A 19764-nucleotide genomic window follows, 5' to 3' on the forward strand; every position below is an offset into this window, starting at 1 on the left:
GGACAAAATATTCTAAATCCCATGACTCTTCCCAGGAGGAGGCAATCTATGGTGACTCAGCCTGTGGCCCGGCTCTCCTGTCAGTCAGGCTACAACTCCATTTACTGTATGTTATCTCCTACTCTGGAATTCATTACTGACCACTCTGAAAAGCCATGGGACCTAAACCAAACCAAGAGTAGAGCTTGCTACAAAACTGAGCAAACACAAGACACAGGGAAGTGAGACCGCACTTTAGACCAAGGACTCCATCATAGAAGGATAGTTACTATTCAGTCAAAATTAATTCACCCTCTTGCCTTGTCCTGCAAACGGCCACAACTATCAACAAGAAACGGACATTCATGTTTTGGGTAGGGGCCTATGATGGTTGTTTTTTGTCAACCTGACACAAACCTAGACATATCCAGGAAGAGGGAACCTCGTGTCTTCATGAACCAAGTGTCTTCATTAGTTTGTGCTGTGGGCATGTCTGTGGAGCATTTTCCTGACTAATGGTTGATTTCTAAGGACCCAGCTCTTCATGTAGTGTGGCACCCCTGTACTGGTGGTTCTGGATTATATAAGGAATCAGGCTGAGCAAGTTACAAGCCAGAAAGCAACAGTCCTCCAGGGTTTCTGTTTCAGTTCCTGCTTCTAGGTTTTGCGCTATCAGGATTTCCTTCAGTGATGAAACTAAGACAGGGTTGTTCATCACATCTTCAAGTTTCAACACTAGCAGAACTGTTGTCTCTTCTATTCTATGGAGTGTATGATATGTATGTTGTTCTGCTCCTGTTACCATTTGCCCAGGCACTGGGACCAAACCTGGGACCTTGTACGTATCAGGCAAATAAATGTTCTACCGTTGAGCTTCAAGTCCAGACCATATGGTGGCCATGTACACACGTATGTAAAGATTTAACTTCCGACAGCACAATCTCCCCTCAAGATTTCTGCTCCGTACCTGCATGAACACCTTTCCGATGACCACATCGTCGTCATCCTTAAAAACCGTGCTGAAGACTACTGTGACTCTGTCTTTTTTAGATTCCACATACCTGAGGGCACAAAACTCAGGAATTAAGTAAAGCATCAGAAGAACTGTTCCTAACCTCACTTGCAAGTAGAAGGGTGAAGTCCAAAGTCTCTAATCAATAAAACACAGGTGAGCCAGAGATAGTAGTATCTGGAATCAGGAAAGGCAGGGCTACAAACACATTCTCAAGGAAATGAAATTAATAAAGCTAGATTTATCTATCTTGTATATATTAGGCACTTTTAATTAGTGATTCTTAGAATGTCATTTATTAAAAGGATCTCTTTACATATGATAGAATCCATAACTTAAGAGCTGCAGTAGCAGCATCTATGTTTAGCCTCTGGTGCCTGATTATCTGAGACATATTTAAAATTTTTTATGTATTTATTTAATTTGATATGTATGGGGTGTTTTGTCTGTCCATATAGTTGTGCACATGTGTGCCCGATGCCCTAGAAATGGAGTTACAGACAGTTGTGAGTTGTCATGTGACTTGAGAACTGAACTCGGATTCTCTGGAAAAGCAGTAAGTATTCTGAAGGGCTAAACTATCTCCTCAGCCCAAGGGAAACTCTTTTCTTTTCTTTCTTTCTTTCTTTTTTTTTTTTTTTTTTTTTTTTTTTGGTTTTTTAAGACAGGGTTTCTCTGTTAGCCTTGGCTGTCCTGGAACTCACTCTGTAGACCAGGCTGGCCTCGAACTCAGAAATCCGCCTGCCTCTTCCTCCCAAGTGCTGGGATTAAAGGCATGTGCCACCACTGCCTGGCGGGAAACTCTTTTCAATAAGAGAATTCAGAAAAATAGTGCCCTGAGCCTGGAGATGGCTCAGCGGTTAAGAGTACCGGTTGCCCTTCCAGAGGATAAGAGTTTAATCCCCATACTACAAGGTGGCCCACAACCACAAAATACCAAAACACATAAAACAATAAGTAAGCCTACAAAATAAGCACATCAAAAAATATCATAAAATTAGTATCTTAAAAAAAAAAAAGCATAGAATTTTCTTTCCATCTTTTGCCAACTTTAGATGCTTATAAGTGGTCTATTTTCGTTCTTATCATTTATATCCCAGATTAAGAAATTCTATAAGACAAGAGAGAATTTCAACAGGATTCATATGCCATAGTGTAAGGTTTGCTCACACTCTCTTTCTGTAAGTGCCTTGTGAGATGGCCACACTCAGGCTTGAAGAACAAAAGTTCATACTTACATGGTCTCATCATCCCTATAATGGATAACTGCTCTGTTCTCTCCTTCTTTGCCCTCTTCTTGGAACTGGAAGTATTTCTCAAACACAGAAGCAAAACAGTTTCGCTTCAACATGCCGGCCTGATGCACAACAGAATCCTTGGATGCAGGCAGATTTTCCAGGTCGTATAGCAAAGAAACATTGTATCCTTGTGGGAGGAAAAAACATTCATCAGTTATATGAAAACCAATCAACAAAAACCAAATCAAACCCATCTCTCCTAAGTAAACAGTATAGAGGCAATTGCTCATCTCTGTATACCTTATACCACAATATGTAAATATTTACAGCTAGTTAGTAAATTCTAGGCAGTATTAAAGATGAGCAGTTACAAATATGTAATGGGAAGAAGTAACAATCTGGAACTCCAATTACAACTTTAGGGTCCTAGAGACAGTTGTGAGACTATTAAGAAGCTAGGCTGTACAAGCCTGTATTTTCTCCAGTGGTTTAATATGCATGGCCAGCAGGTGGAAGCTTTCTGGGAATAAAATGGGATCCCACACCCACCACTGCAAATCTTCTGTGAGAGGAGGCAGGGTAGAAAATCTGTTTATCACATATGTACTTCCCCAGTAGTGTCTATATGAAAATGTAGATTTCCAGTGTTTTCCGAATTCTACTTCCTTTGACCCTATGCCTTTCTTCAAAGAAGTCAGGGAAGATAAGCTTATCCTCATTTAGAACAAAAAAGTGCTTCAGAGAAGCACGGACTTGTTAAATATATATAGCACAACATAGGCTACTGTTTTCAATTGAACAGAAATGGGTCCAAATTCTGGCCTCACTGTATGACCTTGGAAAACTGTCCAACCTCTCCAATGTCCTCATCTGTGGGAAAAGTGGAGAGGGGAGGTCCTAGGGTAGTGGGGAAGAAAATGTAATAGGAAGAAGGGAGGAGCATCAAGCTAGGTACAAGTACGTATTTAAGTTAGGCATGTGGTTGCAGACCTGCAATGCCAGTCAGCACTCAAGGGACTGAGGTCGGTATCTTTGGAGTTCCAGCCTGAGCTACATAGCAAAACTGTTATCTAAAACATCCATAGAATTTATGGATGAGGTCATCAATAAATGGGGCAGAAAAGCGAGTGAGAATCATGTTTACTGACCACTAAGTGACCCTGCCTCCTTCTGTCTCATGAATGCCAGGAAAAAGACTAATCAAGTCAATACTGGTACTTCAAAGTCTAGACATATTTTCTCAACAATTTTCTCAACTGCAGGGTATCATTTAAAAACAGTAAATAATAGGAATATAGTACTGGAATCATATGGATCTCATATTCGCAAATAATCAGCTTTTATATTATTATTAATAAGGTTACTCCTTGGACCTACTTCCCCTACCTTTCTGAGAGCACAGGCTGTTTAAAGCTTCACTCTAAGTAATGCTTTGCCCATTTTTGTTATATGTTAATATAAAAAACTGTAACAATCACTGCTCATTTGTAGGTATTTGAAGAAATTGAAAAAAACCCAAGACAACAAAGAGTTAAGATTTGTTCAGAATCCACCAAGAAGCAAAGCATAACCAATGTCTGACCGAATTTGGGACTTCAGACAGGAACAACACACACTGAGGATGCAAAGTAATGATCAAGCGTCAGGGAGCTGGCTGAGGCTGAAGTGCTTGCTATAAACCCTGGATCCACAGACTCAGCTCAGCCAGAATGTATGTACAGGTGAAAGGAGGGAACTGACAGTAAGCTGTCCTGGGCTTCCAGAACCACATCCCCAGACATACATATACACAATCACACCTTTTTTTGGGGAGGGTAAAGGTGGGGTTGAGTCAGGGTCTCTGTTGTAGCCCTGGCTGGCCTCAAACTCAAGTAGATCCACCTACCTCTATCTCTCTCATGCCGGGATAAAGCTCTGTGCCACCACTGCCTGGCTACAATACTTTTTAATTAAAAAAAAAAAAAAAAAACAAAACCCAAAACAACAACAAAGCCGTTAATCTTGTGACTGGTTGTGCTTTAATGTAAATGGCTACTTTTCCACGGTTATTTATACTAATGTTACCAGGGGTTTGAGAGGGAACTAATGTTTGTCCATTCTTCCCAAGGCCACTTATTTGTGTATTCCTGTGAATAGATGGAGACTAGGGCTTGATTTGGGGTGTTTCCTCAGGAGCTGTCCATCTCACCTTTCTTTTTTTTTTTAAACCAAAATTTTAAAACTAATCACTGGTTTTTGCTTCAATCTGAAGTTACAAAAGCCTGTGAGATGCCACCTGGATTTCAGAAATTGAACCTGGGTCCTTGGGAAGAGCATGCTCTTTAAGTGCTGAACACCTCTCCATCTCTTTATCTTGTATTCTGAAAAGTTCAGTGAGAACTAGGGGTTGCCAGTTAGGCTAGCCTGGTACAAGCAAGCTCTGGGATTTCTTGTTATGGTGTGGATAGTCCTGTTGTTTGTATTCTAATGTTAATTCTGCTTCCTCTAGAGGGGCTGGCCCCCACTCCCCCCACTTGATGTGAACCTTCTCCCATTTTAACTCGTCAAATAAAGGCTAGCGACTGCGGTTGGGCAGTAGAAGGAAATGGTGGGGCTGGAGGTTCTAGAGAGAGGGGGAAGAGAGGGAAGGAGAGAGGAAGAAGACAGAGGAAGAGGAGGTAGAAGGATGATGGAACAGAACAACATGGCCTAAGAAGCCACAAGTAGCAAGAGATCTCATAGCTGGGGAATAGAGTGATGTAGTGGTAAACCTGCCCAATCTAGGTGTGCATGTGCAGCTTATAAATACCGTAGCTGAGCTGTGTGTTTTGCACGGGCTTATTGAAGTTGGAGATTTACTGCAACACTTGTGATCTCCCCAGCACTGGAATCGCAACTGTGTATTGTTTCTTAATTAGATGCTGCTGTTCAAACTTAGGCCTTCATGCTTTGGAGATAACTGCTTTACAAAATGAGTTATCTTCCCAGTGCCAAGAGATTTTATGATTATATTCAAAGAGCACTCACTCCAACATAGGAGGCTCCTCTGGCTAAAGAATCATTCTTGGGTGTTAATAAACCACCTACCAATTCTTAACCCACTGTGTGTCAGACTGAAAAAAGTAGAACCCTTTAATGGCTACTTATACAGGGGGAAGTTGACTTGTGAACTGGGCTCCTGCAGATCTATTCTATAGAACGAAAATTTAAACAAAATCCTCTAGCTACAAAAGGCAGGACACAAAAGGACCCAGTGCTCTGCTATCATTCAGAGCGGCTAGCATTACTACATACCTGATTCTGGGTTTACCAAGAAACTCCCGTATACTCTCTTTAATAACTGGAGAAGAGAGAAAGGAAAAGTTAATCCAAAATTTGTGGTAATTTCATTTTATGAAACACACAGTTCTTTTGACAAACTTTCTAAACATTTACTTAATCGTCAATTGGTGGGTAGCAAACTAGAGGGGAAAGTGAATTCATCTAGGTGGCAAAACAGATTTCTCATAGAACTGAATTATAAGCTAAGGGATACTTCAGGGGCCGCCTCTCCAAGACCTGCTTTCTGTTTACAGATTCTACACTGCACTCTATACAGGAGAGGCAGGCAAGTTCAGGTATGACAAAAGAGTACATCAACTAAACACAGGCTGAAGCCTAGCCTAGTCGAATGAAGGGGTAAAGACCAATTTCCAGGCACTGACTTCTGTTAGTCAGTATGTTAATGTTGTGTGCTATAAAATAACTTAGCTCATAACCAGCTTTTAATGCAAAGGCAATGGATAACAGAATCTCTGTGAGCTAGTAATACCAGTATTCTGCACAACAGCATCTACCCACCTGGAATCTCCCCATCCAGAACACTCACTCTAACTAGGTTCCAGCTTTTGGAAGTAGACCATAAACAAAAGCCTGCTTACATTCAACAGCTGTCTAAAGGTGTGTGAATGTTCTCATCTTATAGCCTCTAGACAGCATCATAATAAACAAAACTGTGTTTTATGTTCCATCTGAAAACCCTAAAAAATCCATTAAAGGTTAATAAGGCCTCCACTCCCAACCCATTCCTTTTCTTGGTGATGCCAGAGACCAAACCCAGAGCCTTGTAGACGCTCAATAAACTCTTCGCCATGGAGCTATGCTCACTCAGAGAATTCACTCTTAAATATTCTTTAGAATTGTCTTAAGTAAAGGCCTCCAAATAGTTCAGTGAATAACTTCCTAATATTTCTATACTTAATCCTCATCTACAGAATTTGGTAATAGTATGAATTTCAAAGTGCGAATTCATGATCACACTTGTTTATGTAGAGGGAAAAGCAGGCAATGCCCAGTGCAATTACTAGGTGGTGATCACACCACAAAGTGAACTTTTACAGAAGAGGAACTTAGAAGAAGGGCTCAAGGTCAGACTTTGTAGGTGGCACGTGGAGTTTTGATCTTCAGGTGTTCCACACACCACTTCTCCTAAAAGTCTGGGGTATAAAAGGAACACTGGCATGTTCCCTCTGAGCTACAGTCCTACACAACTGATACCTGAGGAAAGGCATATCAGACACGGGAGAAACCAAAGCCCCTCCAGCTTTACAAGATGAATATTCTGAAATCTAGAAAGTGTTTAGAGCCACATTTATACCACTTTTAATTCCTTTTATCCTTCTTCCTTAAAATATTTAATTTTTATTTATGATTCTTATCGTGTGTGTGTGATTGTTGGTGCCAAGTGTGGAGGTCAGAAGACAACTTCAAGTTTTTAAATTTTTTCCTTCTACCATGATTCTGGGGTCTAAACTCAGGTCATCAGGTTTGCATGTCAAATGCTTTCACCCACTGAGCCACTGAGGCCTTCTCTGTCCCTGGCATAACCCTTGAACATTTCTCTGTTACTTTCCTGAAACCAACCTCTCTACATAACCCACACTGGCCTCAAACCCATGATCCCTCTGCTCCCGGCTCCCCCCCCCCCCACTGGGCTCACAGCTGTGTATCACTGCAGCACACTGCTCACGCACACTTCCCGTCTTGACTCACCTTTACATGCCTTTTTTTAACAGTTGGGAGAAGAGGAAGGCGATCTACCTACTTATAACTATTAAATCTGCCTACTGAGCAGCAGAGCGCTCTGCTTTTTAAAAAGGTCTGTGAAACAGTAACAAGCTTCCTGTGGTTATCACAGGCTGCTCACTGTTTAACCAACCTAGGGAGTCACTTACTGCTTACTCTGCTCCCACACTGGGAATGTTACTTCCTCCACCCACTTGGGCTCTTTGGCCTCTGTGGGAGCTATGAAAACTGCACTGTGTTACAGAGTTCCACTAGCAGGCCAAGCACAGGATGGAATGAGTCTTAATAAATCCAAGTCAGGTTGGGTCAGAAGCTGCAGCAGATCTGCATCTTGTCTTCTGATAAAATTACCTCAAATTGTTACTTCTCTTCTTTCAACAAATCAAAAGCACCTGAACAAAAAAGAGCTCCGCTCCCTACAGATCTTAGAAGTCCAAGTCTGAATTTAGAGCAAAACTTGACAAAGCTCTAGATCATATTCCTTCATACAAAGCCAGAAAGCTGAAGCTGTTCAAAAGCTACCACTTTCAGAAAGAGAAATGGTTGCATCTTCACGTAGCAGATTAAGGAGAGCCTAGTTCGTTAAAACTGATTCAGGAACTGAGTCATACTTCCTGCTTTGAGACCCAACCACAATGTGCTGTTACTGGTGTAACAGCATTTTTTTTCTTCCATAAATGGCTCGCCCCAGAGCAACTGCAGTTCAACAGGAACCAAGCCTCCAGCTCTAGCTATCCAAAGCCAGGGCACAAGGCACAAGGCCTAGACAGCCCTTTGCACTTCCCTATGGTAGCTATAAGGATAGGTGGAAAGGTCACTTCTAAAGAACACTAACTTAAAAATATTTACAAGACAGTTACTTATGCTTCACTTTTGGAATGAAAACCAAGATTATGAAGTGGAATATGCCACAAATTCCAAGCCACCTTGACAAGACTCTAAATATGGAACAGAACCTGTCTTATTGTCACCATAACTATTTTTGTACTGGTCAAGGGAAAAAAAATCTCTTTGTTATTTCTGGAGGACTGTTTCATTTCCATTATTTTGTAAAATCTGTCTAACCTAAATAATTTGAAAAGAATGAAATTCCGAGTTGGGTATGGTGGTACATGCCTATAATCCTAGCACTTGGAAGATGAAGACAATCAGGCTTTCCATCCATCCAGCCTGAGCTATGTTGAGGTCCTTTTTTTAAAAAGCTTCTAAACTTTACTTAGGAAATATTATTGTTCCAAGATAAAACCAAGCAAGCAAAGAGCCAACTCTTCTCTAGATAACATTTTTATGGGGACTGGAATTTGGAACCCCCAGTTAGCTGTATAAAGCAGCCTCTGTTTGTAAGGGTGATGCAGCCCTCATTGAAGGGCAAGGGGCCAACAAAAGGTAAAGCAAAAACAAGAGTCCCAAGGAAAACAATGTGGAACTTAACTTACCTCATCAGCTCCATGTGCCTGAAGTTCCTTGTAGAATTTCAAAGAAATACTGACCATCACTTTTGTTTTGTCTCCATTAGGATTTGAAATATGATAGAGGACGCCATCAAAATCTGTGGGAAAAGCAAAAAAAAAGATTGCTCACTGTGGAAACAGGGGTAATCTCCCAGTACCTACCAGAGGCTGGCCACAGGAGACCTCTGATAAGAGAGATCCAAGGAAAATGATGTTTATTTTTAGTTCATGGGAACCCAACCGAAAAACTGCTCCATGGGCTCCTCTTTGGTCTCTCTTAAAACTACAAAGCTATTTTTAGTGTAGCCATGGTTTATACTAAAGTAACGTTAAAAAGAAAAAAGGATTTCATTGTGACATGTTTCCAAGAGGAAGAAAGCTATACACAAATCCATTTATGCAGCATTACGATGATTAGTACATGGGGCTTTTTCAGAATGTGCTCACTCCATTTCCTACAAAGCAAATCCTAGACATACCATCTGATCCATATATACATCAAGATGCATCTTTGGGAGATATATTATTACATGAACATAATCACAATCAGTCATGCTCAAATTCAAACAAAAGATTCTACTTTAATATCACATACTTGGTAAGCAATTCAACCATTACCTATTATCTCAAAAAACCAAACAACAAACAAACAAAAAACAAAAAAATCCCACTGCTCTTCCAAAGTCCTGAGTCCAATTCCTAGCAACCACACCATGGTGGCTCACAACCATCTGTAATGGTATCTGATGTCCTCTTCTGGTGTGTCTGAAGACAGCAACAGTGCACTCATATACATACAATAAATAATTCTTTATAAAAATACTTGAATTAAGATCTAACTAAGGTTGAGACAAGACAGATGATTATCTTTAAGTCTCCTTTAGTCTCTAGGCCTCACTTACAGCTCTTTCTTCCTGCACTACAAAGGAGCTGAGCTCACCTGCAGCATTAGTGAGCTAGGTACTGGGGGGCCAGAATGCAGACACCTTGCATGGGAATCACAAGACTCATGTGGACTGGGCACTGCAGGCGGTGAAGATGCACAGATGGCACCCACCTCAGAGCTACAAATATTCTCAGATCCTCTAGTTAAGCACTTGCCTTTCTGTACACTTAGCTGCAAAATCTCTAAGCTCACACTTGACTAGACAATTCTTTTTTTCCCTTTTGTTTTATGAAACACAGTTTCACCATGTGGCTCTAGCTAGCCCAGAACTCTCCATGTAAACCAACCTGATCTCCTGGGTCCTGGTACAAAGGACTCGTACCACTCACCATAAACAGCCAAAAGGGAACAGAAAGAAACACCATTTCTCTGATTTGACAGACAAGCTCCACCACATCGTTGGCCTTGCCTCCCCTAGGAGGCAAACTTAGATGATGCCTACTAGGTTATAACTCTGTAGACTTCCAAAGTAGAAAAACAGTTCTTTGTACAAAACAAAAACCAAATTCCTAAGATATCAAGTGTCCCCACTCACTAAAATATGTAAGGTAGTTTTATATAGTTTTCTGAACTCCAAAGTCAGTTAGCAATGTTATACATACATAAAATTTAATTCTCGAAGGCCTCAAGAAAGACTTGACAATCAAAACTCTTTTCAGGGAAACAGAGCTAGCTCAGTGGTTAAGAGAACTGGGTATTTTTCCAGAGGACCCAGGTTTAATTCCAAGCACCTATATGGCAGCTCACAGCCATTTGGTATCTCTAATTCCAGGAGATCTGATGCTTTCTTCTGGCTTTCTCAGGCATCAGGCACATACAAGGAGCACAGACAAAACACCCACACTAAAGTATTTTTTTCTTTTTATCTCATTCTTCTCTTAAAGGGGATTAGATAAAGACACTTACCTGCAAATGTCACTTCTACAGCTTCTGGTTTGTTTCTGTAAAACAACAAAAAAGCCCTTAGTAAGATAATTTTAGGATAAGATGGCTTATGGTGAGGACACTTGCCAGCTAGTCTTAATGACCTCAGACCCAAGTTGGATCCCAATGTTCCATAAGGTCAAAGAAGAGCTGACTCAGGTTGTACTCTGACCTCCTGGTCCACAAATATACATAAACAGAACTCATGTAAATAGGGAAAAATAATTGTACTATTGCTTGCTTTTAGGGGGACTTTGAAAGGGTCCTGATTTTTACTGCAATTGAAGCATCTTATTTAAATGCAAGGCTAACAAATGAAGAAAACCACATTCATTCTTTCATGGACCCAAAGTGGAAGATGAGACAAAGGACCAGTAGCTTGTGATAATGCCTCCCTGCTCCCCAGCATAATACCTATGGAAGTAACATATCAGACATAAAAATGGCTAAGTATAGTCATGTAGAATGACTTTGCTTTGTTTAAGGTGAAAGGGTGATTTAAGCCATCTACAGCTCAGTAAGTTCTGTACTAGATCCCACAGATCATTTCTAGGCCTTTATATACACCTCCCCTTCTTCCTTACACCTTCAGAGCACCTGCCACTCTCCATCAAGCCTGCTTTGGTTCTACCTCTTGTTATATCTCAGGTCTTACACAGAAGCGCAGCACAAGCTAACACGGGGCGCGGGGGGGGGGGGGGGAGGGAGGAGATTCACTTAACACAGGCAAAGCCCCTGTTTTCCCATCTTTTTCAGCAGGCTTATGCTCTGGGACAAATAAGATTTCTTACCCCCTCTTTCCTCATCTCATTTATAAAATGGGAGCATATAAATGATACCATCAATCTTGCATTACTACAGATACAACAGTAAAACAGGCCTAGAAGACCATCTTCTCATATGCAACAGGTACATGTTGTACTCAATTAAACCCCCAGTGAAAAGCTGTTACACTCTTCAATGTCAGAAAACTACACTGCCTCTAGCAGCTTGCTAGCAGTTAATTCAAATGATCCTAGTTTGTTTCACATTTAACAGACAAGATATACACACTTCCACATTTTACCCCATTTCTTAAGACCTCTTAAGTAGGAATTTTCTTTTAAAATATACTTTATTTATACATGAAGGCATGTGCACCATCTATGGGAAGAGGCCATCAGAGCTCCTGGAACTGGAGTTATAGGCTGTTGGGAACTGCACTCATTTCCTCTGTAAGAGCAGCAAGTGCTCTTAACTGCTGAGCTCATCTCTCCAGCCCTTGAGTATGAAAGGAACCAAGAGACCTCTACCTCTGCTGGGAAATAATGGAATATTTAATATAGCTTATGAACGCTAAAAGCTGATACTGAGGTTAAATGATATCCCTTAAATAACCTAACTTTTATTAAGTATATGTTAGAGGAAAAAAAAAACACTTATAGGAAACATCAAGTTTACCCTGCTTTTTCAAAGCCACCCATGTGGACAAGGCAAGCTCATGTCCATATTCTCACCATTTGGGAAGCAGAGGCAACCTGGTCTCCATAGTGAGTTACAGGGTAGTTGGGGCTACACAGGGAGACCCTGTCTCAGCAAAACAACAACAAAAGAGATATGGCTAAACGATATGTTATCACGTAGAAGGTGGATACAGGAGGATCAGAATTCAGTCATTCTTGGCTCAACGCTGAGTAGGAGGCAGATCCTGTCTCAACAATGAATGCCCCTTCCAAAAAGGAGAAAGCTGGAATTGCTCCTGAGCTTTCAAACTGTAGCCAAGAAACAAAAGGCAATAACAGTAACACTTCCCTTACCTTTAAAAAACACAAGTATACATAACCTTTAAAAGTCCATTTAAATAAAACACTAACAGGATTCGACAGGTAAAGGAAGCATGCAAACACACTCTTGTAGACCTGATAGGCTGTCCTAGAGTCAAGGAGCATACTGCCTGACTTAACAAGGGTAGGTAGGAGGGATATTAGGGGTGTAATAACCCTAGCCTTAGGCTTAAACTCAACCAGGAGAGTCCCCCGCCTTACTACTGCATCAACAGACCTGAGAAAAATCAACTTAAGAACCTTAATGTTCTAAGTCATAACACTGAAGGTTTGAGTCTCTCTAGCAAGGAAGCATCCCAAGCATGGATCTCCACTGGGAAACACTATTAAGATCCACTCCACGTGGCCTGCCATATGACTTGGGAATATTCATCAAACCATTGTCATAAATATTTTAGGTCACTCTTCAAGGCTACACAAAAGTTTTGGAGGAGAAAGACTGCTAAGGTACTGAGCGTATCTAGGAGCTGGAGATCTGTAAGCTGTGCCCCAACAAGGAAAATGCTGCATGTATACACTGTAACAATCACTGCTTACTCCCCAAAACAGGGGTGTCCTTCCCATCTCCTCTGCCTGTGAGCTCAGAGATCTGCATGCCTCTGCCTCCATTATTACTGTATTTTAATTAACTTATTTTTGAGACAGAATCTCATGCAGCGCAGGCTGGCTTCGAACCTATGATGTAGCTGAGGCTTGTTTTGAGCTACAAATGACCCTTCTGCCTCCACTTCTGCATGCTGGGTTACAGGGGTACACTACACAGATAGCTTGCTCTGCTTTATGGTTTAAAAAAAAAAAAAATCACAGTAATAGAAAGGTCCAGTTAATAGACTAAAAAGATGAAGCATTTACTGTCTTACCATCTGCTCAAGCTTCAGATGAAAGAAGCTCACTGAGTAAAGGCATTGCTACCAAGCCCAAGGACTCAAGTTCAATCCCTGCCTCTGCCTTCCAAGTGCTAGGGTGCCATACAACCCCCAACACAGATTTATTTTCATTTTTGAGACAGAGTCTGATGTAGCCCACTAGCCTCAAACTCAATGTGTAGCTGAGGAGGACCTGGGTGTCTGATTTTCCTGCCCAGACCTCCCAAGTGCTAGAATCACAACCAAGCACCACCCTACTCAGCTGCTGCCTGAATGCACAGACTCAGTCTGACCGCCTCGGGTCAAGTCTTGGCTGTCAAGGATTAGCTAAGTGATAGCTGGAAGCCAGTTAGCCTCTCTCTGCCTTAGTTTTCTTCTCCATAAAACCCACATATTACCTCCATATGAGGTGACAAAGCACATCAGCTAAGCATGGCAGTGCACAACCGTGATCCCAAAACTTGCCAGGCAGAGTCAGGAGCTTGTCATTACAAGCTTAGGCAGGGTTTCCTCTGTGTAGTCTAGGCTGTCCTCGAACTCTGTAGACAAAGCTGGCCTTGATCTCAGAGATCAGCTTGCCTCAGCCTCCCAAGTGCTGGGATGACAGACACGAGATTTCACATCTGACTTTTAAGAGATATTCTTAAAATCTCTTAAAAGGAGGTAGAAGAGATGGCTCAGCAGTTAAGAGCATTAGCTGCTCTTGTAGAAGACTTGAGCGCCTAGCACTCACATGGTAGCTCATACTGTCTGTAATCCTGAATTAGAGAAATTGTTCTGTTGTGCTCACTGAAGATTTTTGATTACTTTCTTTAAGTCCTCTACAAAGTTCCAATCATTCTTTCTGAGTAAAGCCTAGAGGAAAAAAAAAATCATATTAAGTAAAAGATGGTCCTTTCTTTGTTTTTGGTTTTTCGAGACAGGGTTTCTCTGTGTAGTCCTGGCTGTCCTGGAACTCACTCTGTAGACCAGGCTGGCCTCGAACTCAGAAATATCCACCTGACTCTGCTTCCCAAGTGCTGGGATTAAAGGCGTGCGCCACCACTGCCCGGCACTAAGTCACCTCTTAAAAGAACAAGAAAATAAAAGCTGACATACAGTCTTAGAAAAGTAGTTACAAGCTGGGCGTGGAAAGGTGTACAGGAAGTTGAGGCAGAAGGAGCACCATAAGTGTGAAGCCAGCCTGGGCTACACAGTTCCAGGGCAGATGGCTCAGTGGGAAGAACACAGACTGGGCAAGCATGAGGATCTGACTTAGAATCCCCAGGATCCACAGAAAAAGTCTATAACCTCAGTGCTACAGAGGCTGAGACAGGAGGATGACTGGGCCTTGCTGACTGCCAGACTAATTAATTCCGAGTCCAATAAGAGACCCAGTTTCAAAGGAATGAGACAGCAATACAGTAGGACACCCAACATTTCTTCTCTGGCCTCTGCATGTACACTCTGGCTCTTGCCTTCTCTCTCTCTCTCTCTCTCTCTCTCTCTCTCTCTCTCTCTCTCTCTCTCACACACACACACACACACACACACACACACACACACACACAGGGAGGGGTAGATAAGCTTTTAAAAATAACCAAGATTCTTTTATTTGGTCGCAATTATTTCTTCAAGGTAATATTTACTGAGCAGAAAACACACACACACACACACACACACACACACACACATATTCTGAGGAAACAAAAATGGTTGAAATGATAGTCCTAGCCCTCAGTTTAGCTTTAGAGACTCCTTCCCCAAAGACAATGCAAATAGGTCAGAGGACAGGTAGCAATGTGTCACTCACAACACCCTGTAAAAAGAACAACTAGCTCTTAACAATCAGACAGTACATCCCATTACATCTATAGGCTTAAACAATGTCCTAATTCTGAATCTCTTCAGGCCAGTCTGTCTCTCTGAGGACATATGTGGCATATTTGGGAATGAGAACAAGGTATCTACAAGATTTAATGTATTCCTTTCTCAAATTTCTCCTCCCACAGTCCTCGCCCACCCCACTCAGTGCTGCTTGCTTACTGAGCTCTCCCCCTCACAGAACCACAGCTCCCACAATATGCACAAGCTGTGTGGAGAGCCAGAAGGCTCTTAAAATCAACAGCAGCTCGCATCTAACAGCATTTCCTCAGTTCTGGACTGTCTAACTGCAAAGTTGACAGGCCCTGCTTCTGAGAATAAAAGATTCTTGGTGTGTATGTAGTAACAAAAGAAATCAATTAAATTTCCAAATTACTTCTGCTTTAACTATGGTCTGGGCAAGAATTTCCAAATGAAAAGGCAGTGCTGTTGATAAGACTCATGCAGGACACTATTTACAGTGTTGGGTGTACCTTTTGAATTAGTCATAGTGTGGAGACTGTGTCATCTGACAGGAGTTACTTTACTGCATCCCTCTATGAAGACACAGACAGAGCCAATAAGCCACTTCTCAGGAGTATGGCAGGAAAGGACGGGAAGCTTTGTTAAAATTGCCTTTAAATTAAAAATGATTGTGACCAATTGTATTCTTAAAGAGTTTGTTTCACAGAAGTCTCACCCAAATACAAGTTTAAACTCTCAGTCTGATGTGACAGGCAAAAAGATCCAGCAAGATAACCAAAGGGACCATTAAAAATAAAAAGGATAAAGTAAAACAAAGAAAAGGAAGGCCAATAGCATCATTCTGGAATACACACTAGCTAAAAAGACTTTGAAGAACGCTGGGAAGCAGTGCAGGGGAGTGCTTGCCCAGGGGAGTGCTTGCCCAGCATGTGCAAGGTCCGCAGTACTGAACACTCTCCCCAGAGGAAACTACCTCACTTTCATTGTCAGTAGGCAGAACAGCACCGTCCAACAGAACTGTCTACAATAACAGGCTGTACACTGTGCAAACACAGTAGTCACTAGCTCCAAGTGGCAGTAGAGCCTAGAAATCCAAATAGCTATTTGTTTCCAACATTTGGAAACAAATTTTAGTTTTACTTCATCTTTTTATTTAAATAATGAGCCACATATAGTGAGTGGCTATGGCAAAGGACACTGCAAAACAAACATCACTCTGGCAAAGGCTACCATGAACAGAATTTTCCTGATTAATCTGTTCTGAGAAGTGCAAAAGAACAGTGTGGAGCTGAGCTCTCCCAGGTTTCCACCCTGCACGGCCTTTCATTCTCCAGGGTCTCTCCGGGCTACCACTTTTCTTCAAGCTCGTTATTGTCTCCCAATATAGCTTCTCCATCAGTTCCTCACTAACTTTGCTAACAGGCTCTCTTCGAAAGGGCCCCTATCCTTTCAGCTGCTGCCCGGTATTGAGCTCTGATAAGACTCATCAATGGTTTATGAGCACACTAGCCATCCTCACTGGGGGGGTGTGTGTGGGGGGTATAGGCATGGCCTCCTTAACCCCTTCAGTGCTACCTCGTCTTAAAGGGCAGACCTGGAAACATATTTGCTTAGAGGTAAGCTTTTCTTTTCTTTCAGGACAGAGTCTCACTATATATCCTTGGCAGGACTAGAACCTGTGTTGACCCTTCTGCCTGTTTCCCTAGTGCTAGGATTATAGGAGGGCCACCACACCCTGCAGGAACAGGCAATCTCAGGAAACCCCTGCCCTCCATAGTTTCTTCTCAAAGATTTTCAAAGTATTTTTAAACACAATGTTTTGAGTGTATTTGTTAAGTCATATATCCCAAGGATGAGTTAGAATAAGACAAAACATACTACCTCCTCAGACATAAGCCTGACTACAGTGAGCATCCTTAACCCCCCAAAAGAAATTCTAACTTATGCCCTTCAAAATAAGAACCCCATTTTAATCTTTCTGAAAGAGTAAGCTTTTTATTTGCAACAGGGTAGGCCAGGCTGGCCTTGCTCTCCTGATCCTCCTGCTTCCAAACACTGAGATTACAATCACATCACACCTAGTTTGAGCTGGCTTTTTTTTCTCTCTCTCTCTCTCCCTCCTCCCCCCCCCCCATACAAGGTCTCACTAGGGCCTAGAACTTTTGTTCCTCCTGTTTCATATGAGCTCCTGAAAGCTGGGGTTATAGCCGAGTGTACTTGGACTACAGGCATACACAACCAACAGAACTTTAAGGAGAGTTTTCTAAAAGGAAAAGGGCTACATAAGGTTCTGAATAATGGGTCACATTTTAGAATCAAGTTATTAATATATAAATGTGAAAGTGTCCTCCATTTAAAGGCATGCCTCTACCTGAACACACACAGCCATTTATCTTGTAGATCAGCTTATAACCACCCAGGACTCATTCTTTGCTAGTCAAGACTTGAGAATGTATGTATTAAGATCAGTTGTGAAAATGCAGAAGTTATTTTAACTTCCTCCTTTGTGCTACACCAATTAAAAAAAGAAGTACACACCCCATCACCTACAGTGTTGACTAACTCCAAAACTCAAAATGCAAAGAAGCTGTATGAGCAGCTGCAGGCAGAAGAAAGTGAGGTTCACATGCACTCAACTGCAGTCCAGGGCAGGAGACGGCATGTTCACTGAGTGCACCAATTCAAGAAATGTCCTATTGGGTTTTGCAGATAAAATCTGTAACCTTACAAAAGAGACAGAACAGACCATATATTCTATGTAAGTAGTGGATTCATGCTTTCAATGTCTGTGAACCACAAGTTCATTACAAATGCTTAGAACTAAAGGGGAGAATGAATGAATTTCCCTTCTCCCAATCCTTTTCCTTCTGTGTATTTACCAGCACTTTCCTATTTCTAGTTCCTAGTTCACACAAAACAGCCTCCACTTATTTCCTAACTGTGAAACCAAAATGTGAAGCCCCGTCCTCACCAATGAGGAAATGAGGCAAACGAATGACCACAGGCCACCATAAATTAGAGCCTAAAACCCAATCCCTCTGCTCCAGTTTTAAATACATTAGAGAGGCAAGGCAGCTTTAAGGAAGGAGTCTGCTTTTTTGTGTTTGACAGAGAAGGCTTGAAATACGTCCCATATATTAAGATGCTGATGTTAGAAATGGTTATCTTAAGAATTTTACAGATTCTGGGAGCAGAAGCAGCTATTAACCCAGCCGGCACTACTACAGAAGAAATCAAAGACCAGGGGTCTTGGATAAGAATTTAAGACACAAACCAATAGAGAGCTGAGGAGTGTGTGGATGGAAAACTGTTGGCTTTGCCTAAGGAACATATAACAAAATGGCCAGATTCTCTCACAGTAGGTTAGAGTCCCCCCCTCCCCCCCAGCAGCCTGGGTCTGCTTTCAGTCTTGCCTACTGCTTTTCCTGGGGGGGAGAGATGGGGGTGGGGAAGCAGAATGCCGGTGGCGATCTGGGCCTTCATGTTCTTCCCACCTCGCCCTGGGAATTCCTGTAAACTCCATTCAATCCAGCTTCCCCAAAAGGGTCTCTCTGGGTTCGGAACAATGACGGAAAATACAGAGGCCCCTCTCTTTCCCCCTTAGGACAGCAGGCTCTCGGACGTGACTTCTGGCCTCGACTGCCCTCACGTCCCACAGGTCTCCTGTTCTCTGGCACGCCTTGCTCCTATCCTCTCGCTGCTTCCGCATCCCTGTCTCAGCCTCTCCCCACGCATCTCAGGCCCTCGGCTCACCGCGCCCCGTGGCTTCCCACGTCCATCCTGCCAGGGGAACCCTGAAAGCCGCGCCGGGTCTCCGATCTCTCCCCTCTAGGGCTGGGGAGCTGGACGCCACCCGGGATTTAGCTAGGGTCAACTCGGCCTCCTCCGGACGTGCGCTTACCCGGCGGCCGCGTTCTCGAACTTGAGCGCGAGCGTCTCCTCGATGATGCGGTTGTTCACCTCTAGCAAGATCATGGCGGCGGCTGCCCCGGACAGGGGAAGGAGAAACAAGGGCGGTGAGGGTGGGCAAGCGAAGGTAGGACCGAGGGAGCGGCCCCGCTGCCCCTAACGAGGGGGGCTGGGTGCGGTAGGTGAGGGGAGAAGGGGACGGGGAGCGGGGTGGGGAGAGGCGGACACACGCGCTGGCCCGGCACGCGCTGCCTGGAGAGGCAGCCACCACCCGACCGACCTGGCCCCCGAAGCTTCAACCCGCCTGCCGAGCCGCCGCCGCCTCCGCCGCCGCCTTACCGACGATCCCGGTCCCCGCCCAGCCCCCGGCTCCAGCCGGCCACTTCCGCTCTCACACCCACTTCCGCTCGCCGCCCCGACGCGCGGCCCCGCGGCGCCATTTCCGCTTCGACCTCGCGCGTGCACACGCCCGCAAGCGCGTCCCGGTAAGGAGGCAGGCAGAGGGCGTGCGTGCGCATGTGCGACACGCCGCCCCGCCTCTCCTGACCAGTAGAGTCCAACGCTCACCTGTCATTCTCCGTTGTCCTTGCAATCCACCTGCCCTTTTCCCCGAATATTCCAGAGGCCCGATTCCACCCTTCCGGTATTATTCCAGAGGCCTCTTAAGAAGCTTCTTTTGGGGGAAGTCCTTGCTTCCAACTTGTGGGTGCTCTTTGCTCCTTCCGTACTTAGGGCTATCTGCAGCA

The 19764-nt window shown here is 43.2% G+C and overlaps 1 protein-coding gene across 2 annotated transcripts in view; it reads right to left on the bottom strand.

The window, feature by feature from the left end:
- The window catches only part of Arpc2 (actin related protein 2/3 complex subunit 2), a 29916-nt gene extending 10443 nt beyond the window's left edge, over nt 1–19473 (bottom strand). The window contains exons 1-7 of one of the 2 annotated variants that reach the window (XM_034498459.2): nt 19299–19473; nt 19011–19092; nt 10576–10610; nt 8709–8821; nt 5503–5548; nt 2230–2416; nt 947–1040 (exon numbers count right to left, since the gene is read on the bottom strand). In XM_034498459.2, the coding sequence (XP_034354350.1) occupies nt 947–1040; nt 2230–2416; nt 5503–5548; nt 8709–8821; nt 10576–10610; nt 19011–19084 (549 nt within the window). In that variant the 5' untranslated portion in view covers nt 19085–19092; nt 19299–19473. The remainder of the gene's footprint in view (nt 1–946; nt 1041–2229; nt 2417–5502; nt 5549–8708; nt 8822–10575; nt 10611–19010; nt 19093–19298) is intronic. The other variant, XM_076931680.1, reaches the window with a different exon arrangement.
- Between the last annotated feature and the right edge of the window lie 291 nt (nt 19474–19764).

This window comes from Arvicanthis niloticus, chromosome 3, assembly GCF_011762505.2.
Source record: "Arvicanthis niloticus isolate mArvNil1 chromosome 3, mArvNil1.pat.X, whole genome shotgun sequence".
NCBI lineage: Eukaryota > Metazoa > Chordata > Mammalia > Rodentia > Muridae > Arvicanthis > Arvicanthis niloticus.